Raw genomic sequence first — 13,530 nt, forward strand, 5'->3', positions numbered from 1 at the left:
GCTCGGGGTCCGTCAATCCTGCGTGGCCATTCCAACAAAGCTTTTACCCGCATTAATAATACATGCGTGATTGTGTGCATCAGATTCGGAATGTTTTCTTTTGATTTTTGAATTATTTAGACAACTGCGAGCTCCACGGAGCTTCACTTGATGTCGTTACGCACGACTCTATCCATCATCCTTGTGACAGATGACTGCGATCGCAGCGAACTAAAGGCTCGGGTCGATTTTATATGAGCATTTTGAAGTTCATATTTCTGATTTAGACACTGGTGGCATCGTAATATCGCCCAAAAACACCTTGGAAAAAAATATATATGCAAAATCAGCTACGATTGATGTCCACCAGCAGATCAATATGGAGCACGCGCGCATGGGCCGCGCGCGCTTCAGCGCAGTGCGCTCGCTGGAGAGAATGTGCTGCCAATTAATTTTAATTAATGGAAAAAGAAAGAAAGACTGAGGAAACTTGATGCGGACCTCTGCCTCATACCAGCGGGCTCGGAAAATTATCTGTGCTAAATATGCAGTAGGGCCGCTGGAGTTGTTTTATGGAGCTCATCAAATGTATTGATCAAGAAAATATCTCTTTGACAAGCGCGGATAAGAGAGAAAAGCCAGCCCGACGATGGCAAGAGAGTGTGTTCTGGAAAGAAAATCAGTGGTGAAGATAATGTGAGTTCGCGCTTCTGGCGATCTCTGCAGCTCAGAGGGCCCTGAAACAACACGCACGGCTTCCACGGGCTTTTCTGTTAAAAAGGAATTTTCCTGTATGCCAAAAAAAAAAAAAAAAACATCAAAATATAGTTCGTGTCTGTGTGACACTCCGATGAACGTTTCCTGTGTAGATTTGGTAATTTATTTTATCAAAGGATCAATAAATGACAACGCACACCGACAAGAGCGAGGAGCGTGGTGGGCGGTGACCTGCGTGGATAACAGAAAAATGTGACACGCATCCCTTGAATGTAATCAGTTGCGATTGTACAAGCCAAAATCAAGTCAAGAGAATTTAATATATTTATTTTATTTATTTTAAACAAAGTGACTTGGAAGCCTGATGATGGAACTCCTGGCAAAAAAATTAAGAAAAAAAAAACATGCTATTTTTTATGTTCAATCACTCATAATCTGTTAAATATATATAAAAAACTGTATCAAAAAGTTAAACACGAATTATATTGGAACAGTTTGCACACAGGAACTGCAGCCATCGGCAGTCGGGGCGGGAGAAACGCAGCGAAGTGCGGCCTGGAGCGGCAAGCTCTGCCGCTCCTGCTCTTCTCCTCTGTTAACTCTGCAGTGACTGCGCAAGAAGGAAGAAGCCGAAGTGCATTTAACAAACGCCCAGTTAAGAGTAGATTTATATATATATATCTATATATAAAAGGGCAAAAACTCAAGACCTTGGAGGAGAAACATAAAAGGTCATTTGCAGCTTGACCTTTCGGCTAAGAAACAGATCTGGTTCAATTCACAGTCCAGCTACAGTAACATTATTCCTGTTGTTTTGCACATGGGTGGATAAAGCAATACTAAATGAAAAATGTAGAAATAAAAAAAAATACTAATAATAAAAAAAAAGGAGAATAGACTATAAGTCAAGAGGTGTGTGTGTGTGTGTGTGTGTGTGTGTGTGTGTGTGTGTGTGTGTGTGTGTGTGTGTGTGTGTGTGTGTGTGTGTCAAACTAGAGTATAAAGGACCTTACTTTTTAATATTGTTTCATATGAACAGTGTCAGTGAACTCTCATAAATAGAAAGATAATTACAGTTTTTTTTAGGTCATCAAAAAGATTATCAGAGACCGATCACTCTCAGCTACTGAGAGCCAACAGAAAATCAGGCCAAGAGGTGATCTAAGCCCGTGGACCTTCATATAAGCGCCGAAATTTCAAACATATAAAAAATGTTTTTTGTTTTCTTTTAAAATCTCACGCTTATTTATATTGAGTATGACGATAATGATAAGAAATAATAAACGGACTTTAATCCTCTTTATAGAACCCCTTGCCTTCGAAATCACGCACTTTATCCATCTGCGTTATAACATGTTAATTAAATAAATCCTGCAGTGGCTCTGATGTTTCTCTAAATAATAACCACGCACACGCGTGCCTGCCCTCGTGCGTGAAAAGTTATCCCTGCTTCTGCTTTTATTTGTCTTAATGTCCCTTTAAGCAGGACGCATTAAAGCTTCAGGGGGGCCGGGACGGTGCGCTTAAACGGTGACCCGAAAAGTCCCCGCATGAGGACGGCGGAGGTCTCCCGACAACAGCCGCAAAGTCCGAAAAGAAAAGAAAAAAAAAACGCACTGAGGAAGAAAAAAAAAACAACAACTCAAAGTTTAGTTTGAGATATTACAAGGTCGTTTTTTTTTTTATCCGGGAAGAGTTTGCAGAACACCGTCCCCTTCTTCCCCCGCTTTCCTCCAACCCCCTGTTTGATATAAAATAGATTTGGGAGAAGCGCCATTTTCTCTCCAAACCATGCGCAATGAGACGCGCAAGTATAAGCCCGCTGGAGGAATGCCATGAGATAGAACCGAGAAAGAGGGGGGGGGGGGGGGGGAGAGGAAGAGACGGGCAGCCGGACGGAGAGGGAAGTTCAACACTGTCCGGTGAAAGAGAAGCAGCGTAGGGAAGCGTAAGCCTGGGTAAAAAAGCTCCGCAATAAGCAGCAAATGACAGCCAGCAGCGGCAGCAGCACTGTAACCGCGCAGTGTACAGTAGAAACAAACCAGAGAGAGAGAGAGAGGGAGGAGAGAGAGGGAGAGAACACCGGAAAACAGCAGCGGAGAGCAGCGCAGCAAACGGCACGTTTCCTTCCCGTTTTCTCTCTCATACCTGTGTCAAGCAGTAAGGGGAGTACATGGTGGCGCGGCGCCTACAGATGAAACCTGCTCAGGTTGATCACAAAGTTGGATGGAGGTTCGCTGCGGTGCCGCATTGCAAAGCCGCTGCGGCTCAGTCCAGGCTGTATAACCCCGCCTCGCTCGCTCACAGCGAAAGCTCCGCTCTAACTTTAGAGGAAAGTTTTTCTCTCTCTCTCTCTCTCTCTCTTTCTGCTCCCTCCCTCCCTCCCTCCCTCGCTCTCTGGCTCTCTGGCTCTGACTCTCCCCCTCTCTGTCCCTTATACCCGCCGCTCCATCCGCTTCACACCATGGAACTCTCAATATTGAACATGCTCCCCTTTAGGGACGACTCTGTCCAGGTGCAACATTTATTTTTATTAATAAAAAGAAAATTATTTACTTTTCTGTTGGGGGGTATTTTTAAAGCTACTTGCCAGGGTTTTATATTAAATCAGTCAAACCTATTTCGGATATGACCTGCCAGCCACAAAACACATTGTGATTTTTCTTCCTTTTTCAACTTAGTGTAAGTTAGTGTTACCAGAATAAAAATCTGCCCCCTCCTGTAACGGGAATCCACATGTGCCTGCATCTGGTGACATCACAGAAGGTCACGATCAGAGTCCTGCTTGAAAAGGCCCGTTTTGGCTCCTGTTTTCTCCGTCTCTGCTGCCTCGTTGATCACTATTGTGCTTCCCAGGCCGGCGCCTCTCGTTTTGGCCGGCGCTGTCCACGTTCCCAGACGCAACGCTGACGCTTTCTAGTTTTCCCGACTAGTTTTCAAAGACAAAAACTCCACGTATTCTGCCTGCTAACGCCAGCCTGATTCATGAGCCCATATTATGCACAAAGCAGAATTAGCAGGTATTGTTCTCCGGTGCGCCTTTAAAAACTTTGTTCCTCTTAAAATCCTGCGGTGGGATTCTATATTTCTGTTCCCTGCTGTGTTCACTGTCTGCCCGGCTGTCCACCTGGTCGTCTGTCTGTCTCAGATCAACTTAGCTCACATCCCCTGCTTTCTACACTCTACGGGCCTCTTTGCAGGGCTACCCGCTGACGTTCCCATTTTCAATCTTTAGATTTGAGCGGCCTTTCTGCCCGAAAAAAAAAAAAAACGTCTTTAAAATGCGTCGCTGCCTTCGCAGTGGCAGGTTTTGTCTTAAAGTGATCGCTTTCTTTCTGCTTTCATGTCCTTTGCCGCTGCAAAAGAATGCAGACGCAAAACCCAGCAGTGACCAAAATAGGCAGCGAAAAATGTTTTAAATTTACAGCTCAGATGCTGTGGTCTCCTGCCAGCCCACAATCTGCTCACAGAGGCCCCGGCGTTCTGTGTCCTGAACGTGAAGGTTCGCTATAGGCTCAATTCGACGTGCGCAGCGCCGGGTGCTTCTGTGTGAGGCGTCATCTCAAATCAGGAGGGTTTTGTTTTTTTTTGTTTTAAAGATGTTTGCCTTTCATGAGGTGTTGTGATGTGAGGCTCTGTTCGGCCTTTCTGGGAGATTCTCCGAACCTCTCGTTTTCAGCGTCAGGAGCCCTTCCTCTGAAAGTTAGATGTGAAATATTCACAAGAGGTGGGGTATTTACTACAATGTTTCTGAAGAACGGCCGTGGGAAGAATCAAATAAATCTAGGTTTTATGGAAATCTCACTTGCAAATACATTGGTTTCTCATTTCTCTAGATTTTAAAGCTACATTTCACACTGTTCTTTTGTTAAAATCACAGTTTTATGATTTACCCCCTATAGAACAACGTGTAACGGTCAGTTTTTTCCATTTGTTTTTGACATGATTGGTGTAAACTGTTATTTAATCGAGGTGAAAACCTACCCTCCCAATAACATGCTTCCACGCAGACATGCCTCTGGTGACCCCACACAGGGCGTCGGGCATCTTACCACTATTTCTCTCATTGTTCTTTTCTACGCTCAAGTCAACAACAAAATTCCTCTTTTTCAAAGGCGTCCAGCAGTAAACCTTTAGAGCCACACTGTATATAAGAACGCACCATGTTGCGCCTCTTGTGATGGCAGCAAACCCAAATGAACACAAATCAGAATTTTCTTTCTACCGCAAAGTTTTTTTTTTTTTTTTTTTTTTTTTTCTTACAATCTTATTTTGGTAAAGTCCCACAGTGGGAATCCGGACCTCATTACTCGGCGCGTGTGAGGCTAACGTTGGCGGACGTTTGTTAGTGAATAAGAACATTTACCGTTGGATGGCCTCTTTAACTGAACCTACATTATATTGTAGGAGTCCTTATATAAACGGTGAGATATAATACCCTGAACTCAGGCGTTCGCATTGGGATTCCTATTGTATGGAAGCGAATGCACTCTGTTTCTAATCAGGCTTGGCTTTATCCTCGCCCGCTCCCTGCTACTCAGTCTAATCAAACTCATATATGCAGGCAGAGTGCCTGCAATTATACATAAGCCCCTGCTCCATATGTGTGTGTGTGTGTGTCAGTGTGTGTGTGTGAAAGAGTGTGTGAATGCCTAAGTTGGAATACATTTTCTGCATGTGCATACGTTTGTGAGTGTGTTTAAGTTGTGTAAAAGGGTGCGGTTTTAGGGGCTGAAGTCACCCCACTGCTCTAATGCCAAGATTTTTTTTATTTTTGGTGGGGGGTGGGGGGGGGGGGGTACGCAGCTTTACGAGACCTCAGCCTATGTACGATACTTAAGAGACACCACACACACACACACACAAAAAAAAAGCAGAAAAACTGTGTATGAAGTACAGAGCACAAGGTACGCGTATACTGTTCTTACACGGGCATGAACGTCTGGTGGTCAAAGACGCCTTGGCACAAACAACCAGAAAAAAAAAGGGAGAAGACTGAGGAGGAAAAAAAAAAAAAAAGGAGGAAAATGCAAAATAAATTTGAAAGAAAGTAAAGCATTTGGAGGTGCAGTGTTCCCTTGCCAGAGTCTCTCCTCTTTCCAAACCACACCCCACCACGGCACAGGCCCAAACCCAAAGCCTTTGTGTGCGCTCCCTCGTTTTTTCCCTCTTTTCTCTCTCTCCGTCCACCCCTTTCTCCCTTTTCTCGGTGGTTCTTTTTAAGCGAGCTTTTTCCTCCCTTTTCTCTTTTCTAATCTTTCGCGTCTTTCTCTGGTTGCCTTTTCCCTCGAACAAACCGCCCCTTTCAGCCGTCCAACTCCGCCGGCTGTTTTGCGTAGCCATCTTGGGTCTGCCGTTAAGTGTCCATCCCAATAACAAACATACTATCGCAACCGCTGGAGCTGCAGAACCTCGGGGGCCCGCGCGCCCCCCCCACTCCCTCCGGCCCGTGATCAAACACGGACTCCTGTCTGAACATCACCTACGAAAGCCTCTCGCACGCGCGCACATTTAGTGGTTTCTGAGCCGTTAAAGAGCACATGAGAAAACCATATGGCCCTGTCTAAAGTTAGCATGTTGCGGTCTCCCGTTGACACGCGGTGCTGCCCGTATACTTGCTGTTTCCCATCGCCTGTGGCTAGGCCATTAAATATTGAAAGTGATGTAGCATACTGATGCAGCCATTAGCATGCTAAATGTGCGAGACAGGTGGTTGAGGTCGCCCTTTTTCTCAAAAGGCAGGAAATATGCGAGTGGAAAATGTGTGTAACTGCGCCCATTTACTTTGCCGTACAGTGTAAATATTGTTTGAGTAAGCTGTTTATATATGTGCTCTGGGAAAAGGGGGGGGGCACGGCAAGTCAAATTTATACGTGTGCAGCCGGAGAGCGATGGCTTACGGGCCGCTGTGGCTTATGGGAGCGCGTGATACCCAGCGCAGATCCCAGAGACTGCAGGGATCTGTTTCCAATCTGAGCGTGTGCGCAGAGCAATGTGTCACGCCTGCTGCTTTTCATGTGTTTACTGTGTTTAATAGGCGCTCCGACGTTATACTCGGACTGGTTTGGATTACCGTGTTTGCATTCAGCGGGGAGAGAGAGAGAGCAAGGGGGGGGGGGGGGGAAGGTATAGATTTATTTTGCTAGTCTGATGTCATCACGTCTTAATTCTGGCATTAAAAAGACAAAAAAAAAAAAAAAAACACGACATGTCAGATTGGAGCACACAGACCGAGGGAGTGGGTTTCCAGCTGTCACGTGTTAACCTGAAAAGCAGAGTTTTTTACAGACATGTAGAAGAAAAAAAGAAATATTGCATGTGGTGCTTGTCGCACAGAGCGTGTCCTGCAGAAATAGAAAAGCAACATTTAAACTAGTTTCAAACTTTGTTTTTTTTTTTTTTGCTCTTCAGGCTAAAGATTTGCTGAATCTGAAGTGGAAAAGGTTAAGTGTGGAGGTGACTTTTAGCACATTTTCTTAGTTTCATAGAACGTGTGGGGTATTATACGGGGAGACGAAAGCAATAGGAAGAATATAACACAGGGGGAAAAAAATTAATTTAGCTCATTAACACATAAGGAGTGTGCCTTCAAAGTCAAAGGATAAAATCTGAAGAGAATATTGTGAATATAATGGATGAGATGGAAGTTTTATCCACCTCCCACCAACATAGTTTCTTTGTTATGAACTGCTTTGTTAAGGGAATAAAAAAAAAAAAGAATGAAGTTCTGTGTGTGTGTTTGGGGCGGTGTATACCCTGTAAGTGTCCGAGACGAGGAAACATTCAGGCATCCCTGGGCCTCTAGTAGGATCGTCGTTCACCAGGTAAGTGTCAGTAGCCTGAAAAACAAAACGCAGACAGACAAAGCAAAAGTGAGGGAGTTGAATCGTTTCACAGTCATTGCTCCACCAATGCTGGTTGATCTTTTTCAGGCACAGGTGTCTTTTTTTTTTTTTTTTTTTTTTTTAAACAGAAATGCATGAAAAGCTATTTATTCATTTGGGACTTTTCTGGACCAACTTGCGATGCCTTTTCATCACAGTGATAAAAGTAATTGTTCTAATCTGTTAACAGTTGCGGTGCTTTCGGCTTTTATGGGCACTGCTAGTAGTGATTTGTATAAGGCTTAAAATAAAAAAGAAGGGAATTCCAACCTTGGATTTGAGGTCAATTTACTCTGTAGGAACATTTTTATTTAGCTGTTTATTTTAATTATTCCATTTTACAATTTTTCCAAATATTATAACCCCTAACAATGACAATGATTGGTTAATAACTGAAGCTTCTTTTTTATATTAATTCATACTTTTCGATTAGAGTGTGGAGGAACTTTTACGTAGTAATCCATGATGTTTTAATTCCCTGAGGTATAAATATTATTTGGCCAAGAGGTCCGTTTCTCATAGCCACTCTGCGAAATAGGACCGACCACACATCATCCCATTCAGGTTTGGCAGACACTTGAACTGCAGGAAAATGTCACCTAGACTCAATCGTTTCTACAGGCAGAGCCCTGACACTTACATTTTACTGAACAATTTGTTTCTGTTTTACATTTTCAGCTGACCAGAGTGTGAATTATACTTTTAGTCCGTGACAAAATAAACGTGACATGGCATGGAGACCTATTACTCTCAGGCACTCTTCAAAATGGGAAAGACAAGAATCACGTCCCCCTTTGAGTTAGACAGATGCTGGAAAGGGCCATAACATAATGACTCGCCCAGATCTGCAGTCGGCGCAGAAGTTGAAATTAAACGAGGCTGGACGAGGAGCCGTGTTTATTTTGCCACTATGAAAGGTAGAATGCCAGATCAACGAGGTGAAAAGAAAAGAAATGTCCAAAAGTTAATGTTAGAGAACTGCGGCACATTTCTTAGGCGAGAGAATATGCCACTGTGAAAAAAGAAGATGATTTAATTTTTTAGACTTTATATACACAAATTTGAAGGGCTTTACAACAATATGCGCACAATTCAAATATATTAATATTTTGAAGCATCATTCTTTCAAATCAGAGTGATCAAACCTTTTAATCTTGTTTTTTTTTCTTATTAAAGCATTCCCCAAAATGCGCTTGTCTCATTATAATAAGAATGAAGATATGATAGTTATCCCTTCTCTGGAGACGCTCAACAGCCCCATAAATCCACAGTCCAAATACCCATGTGCACGCATGCATATGTGTGTAGGTGTGCATTGAGGGAGCTTCATTTGTATTCTAAGACGAGCAGGCAGGCGGACAGGCAGGGTTCTGGCAGGGCCTGGAGCTGTGAAATAGGCTCTCCTTGCAGTTCTGCCGTTGATTGGATCAACCTATCCCCACTCTACTTAGCCAAAGGGAGCCCAAATCCCACAGCCGCTGCGGCGTTCTGTGAAATCCTATTTCATTTCACAACTTTACCGGATAAAAAAGCGTGCACGCCCGCTTGTGCCAGCCCAGGACCCCATGCAACATTCATTTAGCGAACAAGAGCCGGGAAGAAACAGTGCATGTGCCTGTGTTGAGATGCACACAAATATATGACCTCCTCCCCCCGCGATATAATCTCCCATATATGTTTTCTTTTTCTCTCATCAACATGTGCTACTTGACTTGCACACACACACACACACACACACGCGCACGGCAACGCTTGCGAGCTCCCACCAGCGCACACGTGCATGCCACTTACGCAGACACACAGACACAAACCCCATAATAAGAGCCAGACGTTGGCAGACCACACAGCCCTGAGTTGTGGTGAAAACAAAGGCTATTCATATCCTTCGCAATGAGAGGTCTGTACAGCTCACTCTCCATCTCCCCCTCTACCCCGTCCCTCCCCTCGGCTTTTTATTACAGATAATCTGCCCTCGCAAACCGCCCATTTTTCTGCAATTGTGCGATTTCTAATCATCTTTATTAGTCCATAAACATGTTTCTTTTCTCTTCTTTTTTTTTTTTTTTTTTTTGTTTTCGGGCTGCTTTTATTGAGGAGGCCCTCGGCTCCTTGAGGGGGCAACACAGCGCCTATTGTTGAGTTTCACGATGCTGATGGAGCCAGGAACAGCGTGAGAGAGAGAGCGAGAGAGAGAGAGGCCTGCTGATAAGGCCGCAAAGCATTGTGGGAACCGGGTAGTGGAGTTCTTCAGATGCACGTTTACATGCTAATATACCACTGCGCGCACAAGGACAAAAAAAAGCAAACACCCCTAAAGTCTGCCAGGATACACATGTGTGTTAATGAAACAATGTATCTGATTGGCTGGCAATCCCAATAATGGCCCGGATCCACGGCACCTGTGCAGGGGTCCACACACCAGGCTGAGCCTTCTGATAACCAGCAGTGCATCAGGTGTGCTGGAGCTTCGGTGATTGGCTGGGGCCAGCCAGAAACAGGGTCAGGTGCACCAGCAGGCTTTCCCTCATTGGTTTGGCCATGCCCAAATAAGCTGTGAGGGAGAAAGAGCTGTTTCCATTGGCCTAGAGCTGCCTCATTCTGCTGGTGAATGGGAGTCTGGCCTGATGGCATCAGGACAACCGCGAGTGTGCGAGGAAACATAATGGAGCTCTGAATGTCTTTGGAGTGAAGCGGTCTGCATGTCTACAAGCTTCAAAGGGATAATTCAGGTTCTCTGACTGAAAATGGTTTCAAGTGGTTATAAACAGCTAAAATCTTGCATGTACTTGATAACTTTTTTTTTTTTAGCATGAATCCAGTAAAGTTCACTGGTAGTCCTGGGCTTGGACCAAAGTGGGCTTCTACTATCTTCAAACAACAGCGGTCTCAAAAACATCATGGAGGTTTATCAGGAAGCTGTTATCGTCATGTAAACCTTTGTGGCATTTTCACTTGGTCACCTTATGATCACAGAAGTCAATGACTGGCAACACGAGAAATGCAGGTAGAAGGAAATTTGACACCGCTGATCTCCCTGTGTGAAACAAATACCGAGAACAGAACATGCAAAGTGTCTCTGGTCAAATTAACTGGCTAACAGAAAAGCAAGAAAAGCGTTAAAAGAATATAAATAAATAAAAACATGACTGTGTTTGTTCTATTAGGTTGTTGTGCTGAATGTAAATGATTTACATGCTCCGTTCTCAATATGTGTTCAACACAGGAAGATTATTAGTGGTGCACTGTCTCCAGCCCCTATTCCTTACTTTTTGCTTAAATAAACTGTTTAAAGATGAATGAATTCGCTTTTGTATTTACAGCTGGCAATTTTGAGACTGGATTTTTTTTTCAGCTGGTAGAAGTCCAAGCTGATGTCAGATAAGACAAGCCAAGACGATGGATGGATGGATGGATGGATGGATGGATGGAGTCATTTTTATATATGTCTTACTAACTGCTGGAGCCAACCTCTGAGACCAACAAATATAGATTTATACTTGGAGAGAGATGTACTGCAGGTGGTGCCACGCCTCCCGCGTCCAGTTTCTGTGTACAATAATCATTAGTGTAATTATTGGCCTAATGCAAATGCCATTTAAAGGTTCTAAAACAAGTTTTGCATAACTTGCTACAATGTTTTTGAAGTAGGACTGTTTTAGTCCTAGCCTCTATTGGATCAGCTGTTAGCTACAGAGCCATTTGCTCCAAGTTTCGTTCTCATAGGAATTTCCCTTAAGAATATGATTGGTAGAGCACTGCCTCCTACCTCAATTTCTCTTGGAAATAATCACCTGCTTCTTTGTTAATGTCTGTGCACTTGGATTTTAATTATTAGCTATTCATCTGGACGTGTGGACCATGGCAGAAGAGAAATTGTATCTAAATGGGATGTTTCTGGTTAAATCAAATAAAGAACGGATCCTCCGGTGCCAAGCTGACTATGGCTTAAAAAAAGCATTTGATTAAACTCCTGCGAGGGTTCTGAGTTGGGAGGATTTTAGGATGGTAGTCCACTTTGCTCTTGGTTACTCTCGAACTACCGGCTTGGTTCGGGCCAAACAATCGAGTTTATTATCGTAGGAAAATGCCAAGAGAATGATTCGCCCGCAGGTGAGATGCTAACTATTTATAATCATTCGACGGAACGTCACCACAAAAATCCTGAGCTATCTGTTTAACCAGAGCTCACGAGCAGCAAGACAAAAGAGCCAAAAAAAAAAAAAAAAAAAAAGCAGCTCAACGTGAATAGCAGATCTCATTTCATATTAACCAACTGACAAAGAGCAGTTTACATGCCCTCTTTATGTCGTCAGCCAAAGAAACAGGTGCTGATGAACCTCAATCCCATTGTGCAACAGTGAATGACACGGAGCTAATGAATAGACTAAGCTCTGTACCTGCCACTGGGGAGGCCAGAACATACTGACACCCCTTTGTAGTAAACCCCTCAAAAAAACAACAACAACAAAAAAAAAAAACTCCAGGGCCCCAAACACATTCTCTCTCTCTCTCTCTCTCCTGCAGCAGTGTATGAATTATATATTGTACTGTATATATAGAGCATATGCCTAGCCCATATGGCCAGCCCAGAGCAAAAAAAATCTCAAAGCCCTCCTTAATTAACATTTTAGAGGGAAGATTTGGAGGCGGGAGAATGAGTCAGTGACCTATTTGGAGTCCATCATCACCCAATGCAAATGTGCTAATTGAGACAGATTTTCCTACTTCGCAAATATGTGGAGTAGAGAGAGAGGATACTTTGGAGGATTTCATATTTTTTCTTGCTTTTTTTTTTTTTTTCCCCTCCTGCGAGCCATCTGATCTGAGGTAGGGATATAAGATGTGTTTTTAGCTGCTTCCTTCTCCTGACAAAAGAAGACACTTCTCTTTCACTTTCTCCCCCCCCCTCTCTATCTCGCTAAGTCCTTCTTGGCCCGCTCTCTATCCATCTTCCGTCTTTCTCTCTCTCTCTCTCCGTGGATGTGTTGACGACCATATGGCCAAATTCTTTGGAGGTGAGATCTCCGAAACCTGCTTAGACTCTCGTATCCACACACACACACACACTCTCATACTTCTACACACACACACACACACACCTCCACAGAGCTCTGTGTAGGAAAGCATCGAATGGCGGATTTTGTTCTCAGATGGCTCCGTTTTAAAGCACGTGAATGGCAGCGTATCAATGGTCCTACGTCTTCGTCTCAGACACTCCCGGCGCTCGCACACCTCAGACCGAGCCGCTCCTCTGTGATCATCATCATCATCATCTGGAACTTCTGTCAGCACATCTTTTTAAAAGCTGAAATTATTACCATTGTTTATACCTCGGTATACATTTTCGCTGTCAAGATGTGGCCGTCGACGCTTCTGCTGCCAAGTTAAGGACGCAAGATGAAAATTGGGGGTGATGAGGGGGGGAGAGAAAGAGAGAGGGAGAGATGGTCCAGCCAACCTGCGTGAGATGGCAGCCACTTCAAAGACTCCAGGCCGCACCGGCGATCTGTTCCACTGTGTCTGAGGACTGTATGAAAGGCAGAAATGGCCGCCGTGTGAGTCCTTGCCAAAGCTACCTCAGGGAGAAATGTTGGAAAAATACAATTTTTCACACAACCATCCTCTGGGGATGGGGAGGGTTGACGAAATGGGAGAACAATATTAGACATTAGACCAAAAAAAATAAATAAATGAAGTAAGAATAGATTGATGTCTGAGGAGAGTGGGGGCTAATTATTTCACTCTGCTTTTTGGTTCTAAAGGTTTAGCCGGACCGAACGCGGAGCCAAGTTGAAGCGTTGAGGAACTTGAGGCGAACTCTCAAGCTGTGCGTAATGCACTTGTGGAAAAAAAATATGGGACAAGGCTTGTGGGGTTCTTGCATAAATGCTACCTGGAGCGAGCTCCTTCTCCTAAAGATAGCATAATATGCATATGTAAATCTTATTTT

At 43.9% G+C, this 13,530-nt stretch overlaps 1 protein-coding gene across 10 annotated transcripts in view; it reads right to left on the reverse strand.

Moving 5' to 3' along the window:
• LOC105936691 (nuclear factor 1 X-type) overlaps positions 1-13,530 on the reverse strand; it is a 128,268-nt gene that overhangs the window by 109,272 nt on the left and 5,466 nt on the right. For 9 of the 10 annotated variants that reach the window (XM_021324109.2, XM_021324110.2, XM_021324107.2 and 6 more), the window contains exon 2: positions 7,452-7,535. In XM_021324109.2, coding sequence (XP_021179784.2) covers positions 7,452-7,535 — 84 coding nt within the window. Of the gene's footprint in view, positions 1-2,844; positions 3,031-7,451; positions 7,536-13,530 lie in introns of those variants that run through there. The other variant, XM_012877645.3, reaches the window with a different exon arrangement.

The sequence above is a fragment of the Fundulus heteroclitus genome, chromosome 5, assembly GCF_011125445.2.
Source record: "Fundulus heteroclitus isolate FHET01 chromosome 5, MU-UCD_Fhet_4.1, whole genome shotgun sequence".
Lineage (NCBI taxonomy): Eukaryota > Metazoa > Chordata > Actinopteri > Cyprinodontiformes > Fundulidae > Fundulus > Fundulus heteroclitus.